This window comes from Lathamus discolor, chromosome 2 (assembly GCF_037157495.1).
Source record: "Lathamus discolor isolate bLatDis1 chromosome 2, bLatDis1.hap1, whole genome shotgun sequence".
Lineage (NCBI taxonomy): Eukaryota > Metazoa > Chordata > Aves > Psittaciformes > Psittacidae > Lathamus > Lathamus discolor.
In genome coordinates, this window is record NC_088885.1 from 21,439,549 (window position 1) to 21,456,178 (window position 16,630).

The 16,630-nt window shown below is 39.3% G+C and overlaps 1 protein-coding gene across 2 annotated transcripts in view; it reads left to right on the forward strand.

The window, feature by feature from the left end:
• Positions 1–12,727, forward strand: part of LOC136007790 (ubiquitin-conjugating enzyme E2 E2) — a 209,757-nt gene extending 197,030 nt beyond the window's left edge. For both annotated transcript variants that reach the window (XM_065666062.1, XM_065666063.1), the window contains one exon: positions 11,923–12,727. In XM_065666062.1, the coding sequence (XP_065522134.1) occupies positions 11,923–12,020 (98 nt within the window). In that variant the 3' untranslated portion in view covers positions 12,021–12,727. The remainder of the gene's footprint in view (positions 1–11,922) is intronic.
• Positions 12,728–16,630: the final 3,903 nt, after the last annotated feature.

Below are 16,630 nucleotides of genomic sequence, written 5' to 3' on the forward strand. Positions count from 1 at the left end.
TAACAGATTCACAACAAGAATGTAGAGTCAGTCCTGAAAAGCAGAATTTATAATCCTGGATATAAGTATGTTAGCTATTAAATCATTTAGTCTCTCCCTTTCATGAGTAAGATTTCAGATATTAGTGTTCCTGAGTCATTCAGATTCTACCTTCAGAGATGATTTACACTACTGAGAGACATGTCTCTATTATTTTGCATGGATGATTTTCTACATTATTCAGCAGGAGAGGAGGAATGGTTGTTTGTTTTTTACAGGTTTGCAGATCTATCAAAGGCAACAAATAAAACAAATTATATGCAGTGTGTGTTTCAGAATCTCTATTTTCACAGCAAATTAAGTTCAGGTGCATTAACTGGAGTAGCAGACAGTTACTTAAATAGCAAAATGTATGGTGTAATTGTAATTTAAGGATGGGCTGTACTGCAAGATTTCACATTCGTACAGGATAAAGAAATAGAGCTCTGATTAGTAAATTGTTTGTAGATTTTTCCATCTTACAAGGCTTAGAAAAAGGCCCTTCTGTGTAGTAGAGCATTTGCAACTTTAAGATGAATTAGATTTCGGAAAATTCTCAAAGGCTGGAATCCTTGTTGCTTGGGTCTTTTTAATACCGATCAGATAAGGTGGCATGCAAGTAGAACACTGTAAGACACAATATTATACTAGCAGAAGGAATGTCTTCATGACCTTCCTTGTCTTTCCATCTCTACCTTGTGTAGTTTTTTCCTATGGCTCAATCTTAGGTCTTTTTACGCCAGTGCCTGAAATCTTTTGTCAAAGTAATTATCATTTAGTCAGGCATGACAGTGGAGCCAATGTGACCCCTCACACAGGAAAGATAGGATTTCCAAATAAAGTTATTTTACCTGTTACTAAATATAAAATTATTGCTGTAAATACCATAAATCCAGTCTTTATTCGGTATTACCATGTAACTTCATTGCAACTAATGCAAGGGCTAAACCTGCCTACATGATGAATGCTAATTATTTTGTTTAACCTGTTTTTCCTTCTAGTTCTATTAGAACCTGTTTGTAATTAAGCCTCATTATATTCATGTTCTGAAGTTAATTTAGAAGTGGATAGTCCATTTGGTTACTAAATGAGATCATTTTCCCACTCACCTTCTGATTCCTGTCACTGTCAGAGCTCGCACCACCTTGCTCCTTTCATATGATATCACCTCAGTGACCAGCCTCCAGAAATATTGCCATAACTGTCCCGTACCGATCTTCTTGGCAGGATGACTTTCTTGAACCACTCTGTGTTGTTGGTACAAGCATCCTCCTTGGATGCCTCTTTTGGTAGCGCAGTTATTGCTGCAAATTCTGCAGCACTAGAGGGATCATACTTCACCACTCTGGACTGTCAGAAACCTTTCAAGTGTACACGTTAGCAGTGAGACTGACTCAAGAGTTCTCTGTCCCATCCTCTGCTAGATGACACCCTATTTCTGACGTTTATAATGCAGTAACATTTTGGGATGCCTCCTCCAAAATAGTGTGGACTACAGATGCAGATGGCAACATGCGGCACAGTCCCAACATGCAGCCACACAACTGGGCTCAAATGACCCATGTCTCCAGTTCCAAAAAGCCTCATGAAGCTAGCCCCATCAAAGAGACCATCTGGGCCATACCAACAAAAATCCCAAACAAATTAGTTTCCAGGCATTTTCCTTCCACTGCCTCTTGATGCAGATACAAACTTAGACACATATGAGCCATATACAGCCTGCAACTTCCTTCAATGTGTTCCCTGGGAGAAATGGAAGTATAGAGGAAATGGAGAGGCCTGACTATTTTTTAGAGTTATTATTGGGTAACAGTAAAAGGTGTATTAATGCAAGGCACAGCTAAGTGCCTGTTCTTGTTCCAAGGGATGTTCAACTTGCCAAGGGATTTCAGTCCCTGGCTATGAAAGAGTTCTGTTGGCCTTTAGCAGGGATAAAATTCTTTTCTTTACTCTTTGTAAATAAAAGCTTCTCGTATTCTTTTGACATTTTGTATGGGATTCCTAATCATAGTTTTGGATTTAAATGTGTCAACACCAAAATTCAATAGATAAGGAAAACATCAGATTAAACTAAAATTGTCAGCATTCATAGCATAGGCTTTTCTAGTTACTCCAAGTATTAATTGCAATAAAGGAACAAAGGTATAGATTCAAGATCAGGATTCACATCACTCCTGCTCTGACCTAAAATGATCCTGATGTGTTTAAGCTGAAAATCTTGGTATTGCTCACATTCAATTCCATCTCCTAAAAGTGAAGATGCCTTTAGAACTCATTTTCCTCTCAGTATATAAATGTCACCAATGACCAGGCCATGCAGTAAAAGTTCCTCCCTTCCCTGTCTCCTGGCAGTTCAGATGGTAAGTTGATCCTGCTGGACCTCTTGGTTTTCTTGCTCAGTAATCTACTTTATTACATATGATTGTAGCCTATCTATAAGTGAGAAGAGACAAATTCAAAAGAAAGCTGGTTCTTTTTTCTGTAAATGAGAGAAATGCTAAACACAATGGAATTCCTCTAAAAGATCCCTCCTTTAGTAAGTATTCAGAAAAAATAAAAAAGAATCCACCGTGTTTTTTCTGAAAATATAGTTGAAACCCTATGGATGCATGCCAGTTATATTGTGAATCTTAGCATTTTGGTTGCTTAACAGCATTTTGAGATCCAAGTGCTGTGATTTCCTTATTATCTACTCAGTCATCTTCCACAAGGAAAATGAATATGGTTGTAACTTTTTCTGCAAATTTTATCAAGCCATGTGCCACATAATGTCTTTTATGTCAAGTTCTTACTTGCTAACACCTTTTTATTATTTTTTCTGATAACCATGAGTGTTTCTCAATCGAGTTATGAACAGATACGTTACTAATGCCTCTGTGCTTTTAATTTTGAGACGCATCCAAGCATCAAAACAAAGTGTGTTATTTCAGAAGTTTAATTGTTCCAGCATGCTAGCACTTCTAATAGATGCATGTTCTTCCTTAATTAAGACAACTCTTCAAGATCAGTACTCTGTGCCTCGTTGATCCATGATTGCCTCAGCTAACTCCTAGTCAGCCAGTGAAGTTTATAGAAATCCTGCGAAAAACTGGAGGCTTAAAAAAAGCTTACTCTTTAAACAGGAATGATTTCCCTTGGCAAGATACAGAGATGAATCACTGCCAATGCTTTCCTTTAAAAGCCATGTTAATAATACTCCTTATTTCTGAAACATCTTTTTCTTAGGCAGTCTCATCTTTCACGCAGATCTGTGGTAGGTAGCCTGACAGCAATCAAATGCAAGTCTAGAGAGAGGAATTAGTTTCTCCTTCCATCTATCCAAAATGTCTATTTTAGTAAATGGATAATTTTTAAACTGGATTTGCAGAGCTCTTTTATTTTTGAAGATAGGTGGCATTTTTCTCCAGACAATAGTTTGGACACTGGAATCAAGTCACACATGGCTTAATATTTGTGTAACTTCAGTCACTGTATCAGCAGAAGTCAAACGCGTTTCTGACAATTCTACAGAGCTCAAAATGTAGAGTCAAGTCACAGATATCAGTCTCTTTACGATACACATCTGTGATACCTTGCAATTTTTAGCATATTTATCCTCAGAATATCCTTGGTGATGGAGAAGCATTAGTCCAGTTTTACAGAAGGGGAACTAAATCACCACTGTAAGAACGCTTAAATTGCTGGGAGTCATTGTGACTACCTGCAGACCATGAAGACCAAGAAGCACTGCAGAGTTTCATCTCTTACAAACAGCATGATGTGACCACTTCCTTCTTACCTGCCCAGCTGTGTGTCCTGGCTGCACCTTGGCTGTACAGCAGAACAAAACTTCAGGGTCTTCCATGCTTGATCTCACTCCTATCCTTTCCTCTCCTGCACCTGCTCTGATTTCTTCCAGGAAAAAGACACAACATAGAAAGACTGGTGCAAAACTGTTAAGCCCTGCTTTAGCACAGTGACCACTACATCAGCTTTCCTATATAGGGACAAAAAGTTTTGGCAAATTTGGGCTTTAAAGTTACACAGTAAAAGCTAGGGCATATAGCACAGTTTTCACCTAGTTCTCTAGATGAAGAGGTGATTAGGGTAAACATTCAGGTCGGTTTCCAAAGATTGTGTCTCAAATTACTATGTATTTGCCTTGTATTTGGTTATTTCCCATATTATACCTGGAAAGACAACCCTGGGTTTTATCTGAAACAACTGAGAAGTGTCATAACAAAGTCAGGCTTTGTCTCTTCTAGCTTGAACACATTGGATCACCCTGTATGTAAGAATGCTGTGTCAAAGGATATCTTTACTGCCTCTCTTCTTATTTTCCTTTGGTAGGAACAACATAGAAGGTCATATGGTTGTCCAGTTTGTCAAAGCAGTGTCAGCCGTAGTAGCCAGCCTAATGAGGTACATGGGCTGTAAGGCAATTTCAACAGGCATATTTTGAGGTTTCAGCACACTGCCATAACCTATATGTATTAGAATATTTCTACTGAGTGTTGAGATGTGACCAGCCAAATCTGCAAGAATAGTTTCTGAAATGAGAAGCAGACTTCATTATACTCCATATGATATGATTTCTGCTGTAAACTGTAATTGCTAAAATTGGTATTAGCTTCACCAACATTTTTCCTAGAAGATATTAGACCTTTCTAGAATTTGTTCCTTTTTCCTCTAACGATTACCTTTTTTCTTTACTAAAACAATTCATTTTATTTGTTCCTCCTTTTCTATACAGTGTTTATTGATTACATTATCATTCTTCCTTAGAGTTCTCAAAGAGCCTCGTAGATGGTTAAATACATCCTGTGCAGATAGTTGGAACTGTGATTTTATGAAAGCCATAAGTAAATTGTATTTCAGCTTGTCGAGTGTGTAAAGCAATTCATAGCCTTGCTACCATCTTTTGTTCTGACTTGAATCACTCTGTTGTTCCGGTTCATACACGTGTGTTGATGAGACTTCCAACTGCGAGGCTAGTTTTATTGCTGCACAAACAGGAGTTAGTGCTGCGCTGCACTCGTTTTCACTTGTGCCCTGATTTCAAGTACTCTTTTCAAAAGTGAAAGGTTAGTGGAGTAATTCAGTGTGCCACTTCACCTGGCTCTGCCTCCAAAGTATTACTTAGTCTGTGCATTATTACTAATGATAGCAAAAGAGAGCCATGCTGCTGCTGCAAGATTACTGAAGGATACTGTCATACATTTCATATACCTCATTTTCCGCATCAAGACTCACAGTATCCTTGACATGGTCTTCTAGGAGTTCATTAAGTTTAAAATAGGTGACATGTGGTTAACTATGGAAAGTTCCTGATGTAAGGTGTACTCACAAACAAGTCATCTTCTCTTAATCCCTTCCTCTCAGAGTATTAAATTGTTCTGTGACATATTTGGTATCACTTGTCTGAAACTGCTTTCGTCTGCAGTTTTCTCTGGTCTTCTTGTAACACTAGCCTGGATGGCACTGAAAACAACATAATAAAATATAATTAGTTTTGGGAGGGGTTTTTAAATGAAGTTTAAGGATGATTTCTGTGTGCATCCTGTTATCAGCATCTGCTGTTAAGAAAACTGGTGTTTTAGTGAATTACTAGTTTCTGCTTTTTCCCCCAATCTTAATTTTTTTTTCTTTAATTTTTTAGTTTGCTTTTTGGGACCTATTTCTTAAAGGTTGGTGCAATATTAAAAACCACAGAAATTGCCTTCAGAAAAATTAGCTTTCACTGGAAGCCAATATGGGAATAATTCTGTCCTGCACCGGTATTTGCACTGAAATCACCAAACAAGATGTAGTTACTGAAAATATGAACTTCTATTTGGGGAAGGTTTAATTTGGGGGTAACCAGTCCTGCTCGAGCTGCTCCATAAAGGTGACTCCAGGGCAGCAATCCTATAGATGACATAGAGAGCACCTGGACTTTTCCTAAAAAAAACCACTCAAAAACCCCAAGCACTCCCCATTTTTTAATTCAAAAAGAAATGCAGCAGAATATTGGGAAACAGCCCTAAAAAACACCAGTTAGTATTCAAAAAACCAAAATCTCTTCTATATGTGTAACTGAAGTCCAACTAATAAAAAATTACTTGTTTGTTTTCCTGTACGTCTCACACAGCCCGTCCAAAAAAAAAGGAAGCAGATTTAATTTTTGGTGACTGATTTAGTACAGCTAGTTCCATGGAGCCTCTCAATGGGATGCCTCTCACAGTTATGAGAAAGGGGTCGTTTATAGCTCTGGAGACTGAATAAGACCTTTTAAGTTACATCTAACCTTTGGAAATTCTTCCAGTTTAATTCTTCAGCTGGAGACCTGCTCTTCCCAATGCCCCTGATACAAAGCTGAATGTAAACCTGGACCAAAGAAAACAAAAAAGTGTATTGTAAATATTTGGCTGAAGAAACTCTGAGATTTTTATAGGGTTGCGGGGTTTTAGTTTTTGAGGTGCTCCAGAAAATCTTTCTGAGAACCCACTTGTTATGGATTAATAACTGGCTCCATCAGCTATTCTCTGTTAAAACTGTAAAATACTGCAATAGAAATATAATTCTACTTTAGAAATGCTCATAATATATATATATATAATATATACGAACACCCGTAATGTACATTTTAAGTCTAAATCTATATCTCTAACCATGTTGGCACTGCCAATTGGAATTTCATTGCGTATCATGTGGCTGATGGAGAAGGCACATTGAAATCAAGCTGTTAAACACACCATCTCCATTTTTTATTTCACTAGAGTATGTTTGCTGTATGTTTAAAAGAGCATTGAAAAGCCCAGGAGATGAATTCTGCTCTGAAATTGCTATTTGCTGACACAGAAATAGCTGTAAAAATACAAGCAAAGAAAAATACAGTATAGCAATATATTTTCATTTATTTGGGGGAAAAGTAGTTTTAAAGAAGAATTACAATCTGTCTTCTGAATGATATAGCAGTATAACTAGCACTAAACACAGCTGAAATTTTGTAATGACCAAATCTCAGCTCATCCAAATCCCCAATAGCATTAACTCCGTAGAATTGGGCTGTAAATTTGATTAGCCTTACAACAGACCTGAGACACAAATGTTCTTCTTTATACAGTCATATTAAGCGGCTGCAAAAGAAGATGAGAAGGCATTGTAGAGCAGCCCATCCAACATTTTTAAACTAGGAACAAGTTCCAGTTCGCCCAGCTTTCAAAACTACATTTAAATACAGGGTAATTTCATGAATTCTAATAGAACATGAGGATTACATATGGTGAGTGAGGGGGGATTTAGCAGCTGCAGTCTTCCTATAATCATCCAGTAGCTTTCTTCATATTTTACTTCTCTTGATTGACATTTCCATGAAAGCTACATCACTGAACCTTAGCTTCCGTCCATTCTTGTTTAATTTCATGCTTTTTAAATATATTTTCATTAATCTTGTGCTTTCCTTTACCATGAAATTTGGTGCAGTAACTCCTGGTGTGTGTTCCAATTTTACACGGAACTAATCAGAGTATTGAATAAAAAATAAGCTTTAGACAAGCTAGAGTTTATAGAAGTGTCCTAGGGCAGATTTCTAGAAGTGAGAGTCAGGGACTAGAAGGAATTATGAGACCTTAAAGATTTTGAGGTCCACAGAGTTGCAGCGTCTTGTCTGGTGAGGTGACACTGTGCATCACAGCACAACTCCCAAAGCTCCCTACATAAGATTGCTGCAGCCAGCACCACCCACAATGCTATTCCTGGGTTTCCACTCTGTAGAATCACAGAATGGTTTGGTTTGGAAAGGACCTTAAGATCATCTAGTTCCACTCCCCCTGCCATGGTCAGGGACACCTCACACTGGCTCTGTCCAGCCTGGTCTTGAACACTGCCAGGGATGGAGTATTCATAGCTTCCTTGGGCAGCCCATTCCAGTGCCTCACCACCCTCACAGTAAAGAACTTCTTCCTTATATCTAACCTGAACTTCCACTCTTTAAGTCTGAACCCATTACCCTTGTCCTGTTGCTACAGTCCCTAATGAAGAATGCCACACACAGTTGCTCTGTCTCGTCCTGGTTCTCCAGCCACCGGCACCCTGAGGGCTGGGGTGCCCATGCCTGCCCCTATGGCATGGAAGGAGCTGTGGCAGGTGGTGCCACCCCAGCTCTCCAAGCAGCATTATGCATCTGGTGATCCAAGAGGTTCCAAAGAACATTACTCGTTCGGGCTAGGAGTTGCATAGTTTTGCTGTTATTGGTATTAATGTAGTGTGGGTTTATTTTCATTTCTTTCACTAGGTTGTTCTAACAGTACATTTCTGGCATAGCTTTATATTCCAACCCATTGCTTTCATTGTCATTTGGACATAGTCCTGTTTGGAGTCAATCTACAATGAACCCTGATTCACTGATGAATCGTTCTTCTTTTAAAAAAATAACTAAGTAAAAGAAAAAATCTAGAGTGGTTTCCTAGTTATGAAACATATTTCTAACATCAAGACTAAATGCACAGGTATATACAAGTAGGAAATAAGAAACAGTTTCATGGTAATGAGAAACAGAAAAATGGAAAGAGTGCCATTATGAATTTTGAGAGCCAGTATTCCTTTTTATCTCTTAATTAGATAGCTAGCACAGTGCTTGTTTTATAAATATGTATTTGGCGCTTCCAGTGGAGATTTCACAATACTCCTTAAACAGCGCAGCCCGTCTGAGAGCCAGGTGGTGTTCAGATATGTGCTACTTAGTTTAGGAAGTTAATGGGAACCATCATTTCTTCCTCATACTTGGTATTTTGTAGGACTCGGACACTATAACCAAGGGTTGTGGGGAATTAAATCTTTTAATTTAGGTACTTCAATTTATATTGTAATCTCCATTTCTTTCCTCACCAGCTGTGCTGACTTCCCAAACAAAGCAGTTGTGCCTCCTGATGGTTTTATGGCTTCACAGGAACTCTTAAAATAAGCCAGATCTTCAGACACCTGTTGAAGAGTCCTTTTTGAAGTTATCATAAACAACTATGTATAATGACAACACACCTTGAGACCCTCTGACGGGGATGTGAAATAGCTGGGCCTCTCTGGCAGTAGCTATTTTTTCATTCTTTCAGTTTGGGTTCTCAAACGAGCAAGTGGCTTTGCCAAACTGTGGGCTTGTTCTTTTATTCTGTTATAACCAGTAAAATGTATAGCCAAATTGCAAAGAACAACTTATCACTGTTACTACCCAGAGCACCTTTTAGTAGCGTCCGCTCAGCAGCTGGCTGTGGATGCAGCTGATCCTGCTTATGCTACAACAGGCGAGGACCTGTCTTTGATTCAGCAGTCCTGCTTCACACAGGCAGACACTGATGGAGGGAGGCACTGACTTGAGGGAAGCACTCAAGATGATAGTTGATTCACAGGTCACTCTCTTGGTGGGAATTTAAACACCTACAACAAAAACTATGTAGACCTCAGGCATCTTACAAGCTGCCACCTCCACTCTTTCCCCAACTGCCAAACAAAACACTGCAAAAACAAAGGCTTGAACATATGGATAAATAAACAGCCTAGTTCTCTATATTACTGGGCTTCAACAGAATTCCACACATTCTTACAAAAACTCCTCTCACTGATTCTCCCACCCCAAAAATATGTAGACACCCTCCCATGCTGGGAGGAGGTGAGAGGAAGAGCCTGTACCTTCCAAATCCTTCCAAAGATATATGTTGTTAAAATACTTCCTTGCTCCCAAATGGAGATATAGATGGAAACCCAGACTAGAAAACAAAACATTGTCATTTATCATCGTGGGGATGATCCTCAGTACCCTTTCAGTATATCAAGGAAATTGATTTACAGCTCTCAATGTGAAAGACGCTTTCACAGAAACATTCATCCCACGCATAAAAGACTTTCAGATTTGAACTGGGTAAACTTTTACTACAGCATACCACATTTCACTGACTCATATAAGGTTTTAGAATGTTCTTCGTGGCAGCACTTTAAATACACACTAAACCTAATTAAGAACTTGCTGCCTTCCAGATGATAAGGCCATCCTTGCAGCCCATCACAGCCAGATGCCAAACCCCACACTCCCCAACAGCATGAAAATTGGCACCTTCACCAAATTTTGCTCCAAGTTTTCCTTTCAAGTTCAACCCTTAATCTCTGTATCTCCATGGGTCTGTGAAAGTGCTTCTTCGCACAGTGGTGTCATGTCCCAGGAGGGTGTTGGAATTCACAACAGCGCTGTCAGGCTCATCCCCAAGCTACCCTTACATTATGACAAGGTTTCCCTGTGGCTGCTCCCTAAGTTTTTTGCCAAGAGAAATGTCCTCTCCCATTGCCCAAGTTCCCCAATTACCCTGCAGTGCTTCTCAAATCAAATAAACACCCACAGACTGTTAGCCTCCTATTTCCACAGAACAAAATCCATCTGGTAATCCCTTATATAGTTCTTCACCTGTGAGAATGTTGATGAGGAGTTAAAAGGTGATGTGATATACTTTCTAGTCTAAAACTTTTTAAATGTATCTTAGATCAGATATGCTTCTTTGATGCTCATGCATGTGAAATTAGCAAAGTCCAGGCTTTGGTGACCTCCTCTGAATACATTAAGATATTAAAGGGAAGCATATGCAGTATGTGTTCGCAGGACTGAGACTACCAGTGCTTAGTACATTGCAGTCACAGTGATAACCTGACTTGCTAATTTAGAAGGTGCAAACTTAAGATTCAAATCATGGGCTCTTCCTGAAAGTGCAGGGTATATGTACAAAGCAAAAGATTTTTTTTATTAGATATTATTCACTAATATTCACTAAAGTTGGCAGTAAGACAATCAACTGATTTTTGGCTAAGCTAAGCCAGCATATTTCTCTTATCATAAATTCTTATCATCAACAAACAAACAAAAAAGCTCAGATTTACTCTGCTTTGTAGAAGGCCTGACATCTAGTCCCAGGAATTTCAGTAGTTAATAATGCAGAAGCCACACTCAGATTATGATTGTACTGGGGAAGCCAGATTCATATTGTTCAATGGCACCATCTTCAGTCAACTACAAAGCTGATTATTAACTGGCTTTCAGAAGAAGCTATGTTCACCTGTCATACGTCAGGGACAAACAAGGTATCAGTGCTTTTGAACTTGCATGGTACAGTCTCAGGAAATCTACTGTTTCAGAAGAAATATCAAGAGTATGGGTTCCCCAAAAAAAGGGAAAATCCCCATTCATTTTGCCTGCTTTAAATTGAAAAGAGAAAAATTCTGTCTGAAAAATGTTTATTACAGACAGTCACTTCTGGGAAAGCCTTGTCTAGGTTTGTTTTTCTTAGAGGGCTGATTGCTTTTGATTAATTATTTCTAAAGTAATTTGTAGATCCAGGCTAAACCATGCAGCCTTCTGGCGATATGAATGTTCAGAAAGATTCCATAAATCAAATACCAATTCCCAAAGTCTGGAATTAACTTTTGTTGCTTTGAAAAGAGTATTTATTGCCCTAATTCCTTATCTTTCTTTATGCTGTAAAACTCAAAGTATTTGTAAAAATAAAGAAATAAATAAAAAACATTGAACCAGATAATAGCATTCGATCCTATAATCTTCTTAGGTGATAGTACAGATATTTGTGGGAGTCTAATTATCATAAATGACATCACCTAAAAATGACTTTTAGCTCAGAATAGAATTGCTGGACCATCTGCTTCCGAGGCAGAATTTTGCAAAATGGTTTTAGTTATGTTTACCAGGAATGTATAGCTAATTGCCAGCCAAGTCCTCCCATCTTCTTCTTCCTTTCTTCCTGTATGCATGCGTGCTGTCAGAATGGGACTAGTATATGCCAGCATCTTGTTCTTACAGTTAAACCTAAGAGAGATAAATCAGTGTGATCTACGAACAGCTCTTTCATCCTTCCAAGGCTGACAAGTATTTCACAGTTTGTGTTTCCTTTTCAGCTGACCCCCTGGTTGGAAGTATTGCCACTCAGTATATGACTAACAGAGCAGAGCACGACAGAATGGCCAGACAGTGGACCAAGCGATATGCCACATAGGAACCTACTCTAGGATTTGCTGGACCTGTGCAAGCACATTCACTAAGTGCATCAATAGCCCTTCCCTTCATTTTTATTTTTTATTAAATTTTGAACCATTTTGTGACAAAAGGTTGTCCTTACTTTCTTTTTTGTTTTATTTTATTTGGTTGGTTGGGGTTTTGGGGGTTGGTTTTTTTTTTTTTTTTTGTTCTGTTAACTTGAAAGTTGTTTCCCTCAAATGTAAACAGGGAATTTTCGTTATCAGTGCAAAGAATGTTGGATCTGTAATAGTATAGAGCTTTGTCACAAAGCTTTGTATTAATGTGTGGGTTTTGGTTGGTTTTTGGTTTTTTTGTTTCATGTGGTTTTGGGGAAAACAAACGAATTCAGAATTATATCTCATTTCTACTTAAATGTAGTGTTTAGGGTTATTTTTTTGTACTGAAGTCTAATGGTGGGTGCATGCTACTGGGAACAAGTTTTGTATAAAAGCTTAAAATCAAGAATCACTGTGCATTACTAAGACTGTGTTTATCACTAGCCTTCTGTTTCCCACGCAAAAGGCTACTGCGTTGAACAAATTAATATGTATTTTGATTTACTCAAAAAAAAGAAAAAAGTGCTTGTAAATTTCTTAGGGACCTGCCACTTCTGACTGTGGATCAGTTGATGTACACTTGTATTATTAAAACACTCAATAAAAAACACTGTGGCTGATAAATGCACTTCTTGCAAGGCAGTGCTTTTGCATTTGTGCAGTGTAGGCTGCATCGTCCTCTCAAAATACAACTGCAGGTTAAGCAGTTTTAGACCTAAATTATTAATTTCTTCTCAAAAACGCATCTCTGAACTTGGAATTCTTCATTGTGTATGTATTTCATATACAAACATCTCTCAGATTTTAAGGCCTTTCTTTCACATGCTGCTGCTCAGCCTAGCTATTCAGAAGCCTCTTGCTGCATCTTTTATACTATGGTTTCACTGTATCCATCTCATTACATTTAAAATAGTTGGCTATAAAAATAGCCTTGCATGGAAAGCAGAATATTGATGATGATTTTATACAGGAGCCCTCATTTTGCCTTTCTCCAAGCTCTTTAATTGTAAAACCAACTGTTATTTAAAAGAATAAATGAAGGTTTTCGATGGGAAAATTGAGCCCACTGCACTAATCATTCCCAGCACGTTCAATGGTAAGGGTATTTCTGTTCAGAGTTGACCTTCAGGCTAATTTTAGATATACAGCCGTAGAAGGAAAACTTATACTTGGCAAAGGAAATGTGTGGGTGTTGTGATTTAGAAAATATATAGTGTGATGCTGATATCTATAATGTTCGTTCTTTGTGTTGCAAGTCATATTGGAAAATCCCTGTCTCTCATAATTAAACATTACAGATGCTATATACAGTGCTTGCCTGCCCTATCCCCTCTCTCCTTGCCTCTTATGTTTAAAGAAGATCTTATCTTAAAGAAGATGTATTACAACAGGAACAATATAAACATATGGGAGACCTAGTCCCGTTACAATTCAGCCCAATCCAACTGTCCTGAAAATTAAGCAGTCAAGGTGACACCACAGAGCCTTTATACCAACCACTGTGCTGCTCAACATTTCCAGGATGGTTTGGTTTTCTCTTAGCCATTTGCTAATAACTAAACAGACATGGCACTTGAATCTACTGGTGGGCTGGCCTCTGTGTGAAGAGAAGCTGAATGCTGACTTTATTGAACGTGGTATATAGCTACTGCCCCACAGACCACAGGGATCTCAAAGAAATAATCAGTCTCTTCTGATCAAAGCAAATGGAGAGTCTGCTGGTGTCTGCAAAAACCAACTGTTTACAGTCCCTGCCATACAATATTTTGAGGCCAACAGATCCTAAATACAGACATGAAAGATCAATTGCAGTTCAAAAATAAAACAAAACCCCCAAACCAGCCTTCTCTGAGCTAGAACACCTTCTCAGGACAACTGTTATGCATGCTTCCTTTGAAAGTTGTTTCCATGCTACAACTTGCCATAAAGTACCTCCACATCTGAAGGGAAGCCTCCTCCTGTGAAAATACAGCAAAAAGGCAAAGGGATTAAAAAGAACAAGTGCATCTTGCCCAATACAGTAACTGCATAACTTTTCTTATCCAATCTGCTGAAGAGATTCCTGCCATAAAAGACCTGTATCCCCTGAGACTGCAATTAACGGGCAATTTCATATTTCTTATGGAGTACTTGAAGTGTCTGCCACTCTGCAGCCTTTATTTACACTCAGCTGAGCATAATGCAGTAATTTTCCAGGTACATTTTAAACCTGCTTGAGAAATAAGTCTTTAATTCCTACTGTCATCTTTTTTCACCCTCTCCCAAATACAAAGAAGACATTATAAACAGAAGAGCTTATGGTATCTCTAATGAAGATGTAACTGAAAGACAGCTGAGATACCTTGGAGGGGGAATCACAGAATTCTTAATAAACGTCTATTTTCAGTTCATCAGCTCTCACTTGCCTTTCTTAGTGATGAAAAGCTGCACAGTTTGAATTTGCAGGTAAGTTGCCCTCTGTGTGAAGCTGAACTGTCGCTTTGTCCTAGATAATATAAAGCTACTGCCTTAAGAACCACAGGGATCTCAAGGAAATAATCAGAAAGGATCAACCCACGTTGATTAAAGCAGATGCAGAGTCTTCTGGCATCTGCAGGAGCCAAATGTTTGCAAGTCTGGCCATAAAACACTCTCCTGTATTTGCAAATCTGCTCTATTTGCCTCCCAAGTAATTCTTTTTCCTCATCTGCTAAACCTGGGGAATATGAAACAATATTTGAAACCTGCTGTTGTCGCTGAGGAGAAATGAGCCATCCCCAGCAGAATTCAATCTGCCAGCACAGGCCCACTGAACAATAACGTACTGGCATAGTCTCTTTTTCTCCTTTTTCGTACATCTAGAAAATATTGCTCATTATTCTATCTCACCTTTGCTCTCCACACATCCTTTGCAAATTTAGCTGATTCATGCTTCAGTTTTTATGATAAATCATCTCTCCAGCTTCTTCTAGATAGTGAAGTACACATGCTGCCCTCCTGCAACTGGATGTGAGGATAATTCAAATGACTCCCATGTAGTATAGCATTCAGTATCGTGCAGTTGTCCTAAAACAGCAGATAAAGGCCATCGCTTCAGAAAGTCTCAGTATTTTCTCAGGGACACACAAATGCTAAAACTGGGTTTAGTTCTTTAAAGATATCCTACAGCTTTTCTGAATTCAATTGCAATATCAAGTAAACAATATTTAATTTCCAGTAACCCCAGCTACATGTCACTGTCCCATACCCTTTGAGTTTAATTCATATGAAGCAGAAATCAGGGAACTCTCCAAACTGCATTTACCCATGTAGCCTTCATATCCCCCTTGTCCAACTGACCAGCTGATTTCCCTCTCCAGAAAACTGCAGAACAACATAGTTTAAATTAAGGTACCCAAGAGCATACTGTGTTGCCAGAGACAGCATTTCCAGACTGCTCCAGGAATGAGTAGGGTCATAACCCTTTTGATCACACACATTGTGGGTGATTGCAGCCAAACAGTTAAAATCCATTAAAACCAGCTGCTGTGCCATGAATAAGGTAGTAATTCATCTTGAAAGATCCTTCTTCAGGTTTTCATCTTCAAAGCTACAGATGCCCAAACATTGGATGGCAGCTTACAGCCCATCTGCCCTGCTGTCCTGTGCAATGAGACCCTGGAAGAATAAAACATCAAGGGTATTGGGCCACATAAACCCCAAAACTGGGGTTCCCTTCACTGTCCTTTCAACCCAGCGCACACTCTGGGTGCAGTGCATGCTCTGAGCCGCTCTTTCAGCATGCCTTTAAACGTTCTCCCTCTCGATGGCTGTCTTCTCTTTGGCATTAATCCTTCTGATTTACTCCTTATTCACCCTTCCCTTCTCTCAGGCTGCTTGACTGATTCATTACTCAAACTTGAGAGGCCACCCAAGACCCTGATCCCAATTCAAATAGCTCTTCCTGAAGTTGCCTGAGCATAGTAATCTCTTTGTTCCCCAAGTACCTGCCCAGAATGTGCCTCCAGGCCCCTCTCTGCTCCCTCTTGCCAGAGGCAGTGCCTAATGCAGCAGGAAAAGCAGAGGCAGCTCTGCTGGAGTGCAAAGATGCAAGTGATGATTCAGACAGTGCAGCAACTCCCACTTACTCCAACCCCAGCATTATCCTGGGGTCCCTTTCCTCCTTTCCAGTTCTCAGAAACTTCTGCCTCTGAAGTTGGACACCTTGCCCCAGGCCCAATGCGCTTGCCTGCATTTTGAGTTGGGCAGACTCAGCAATGACTTGGAGTAAAAACTCTGGCACCTGCACAGTCCAGCCATCCAGCCTTGGCAGCCGCAGTTCTTGCAGAGCCAGCTCTGCCTGCCGGTTTTCCATCTTCTGCCCTTTCTTCTCCTCTTCTTTTCAGTCCCTTTCATTTCTTGTCCTGTCCTTTCCCCCAAGACATCAGTACTAAATCTTGAAGCTTCCTTCTCCCCTATGCCCTCACCTCAGTTACAGCTCTGTTCTTCTTGCAGTACTAATGAGGCTATGTCACTAAACACTGGGCCTCCTGGAGCTACTTGAAATCCCCTG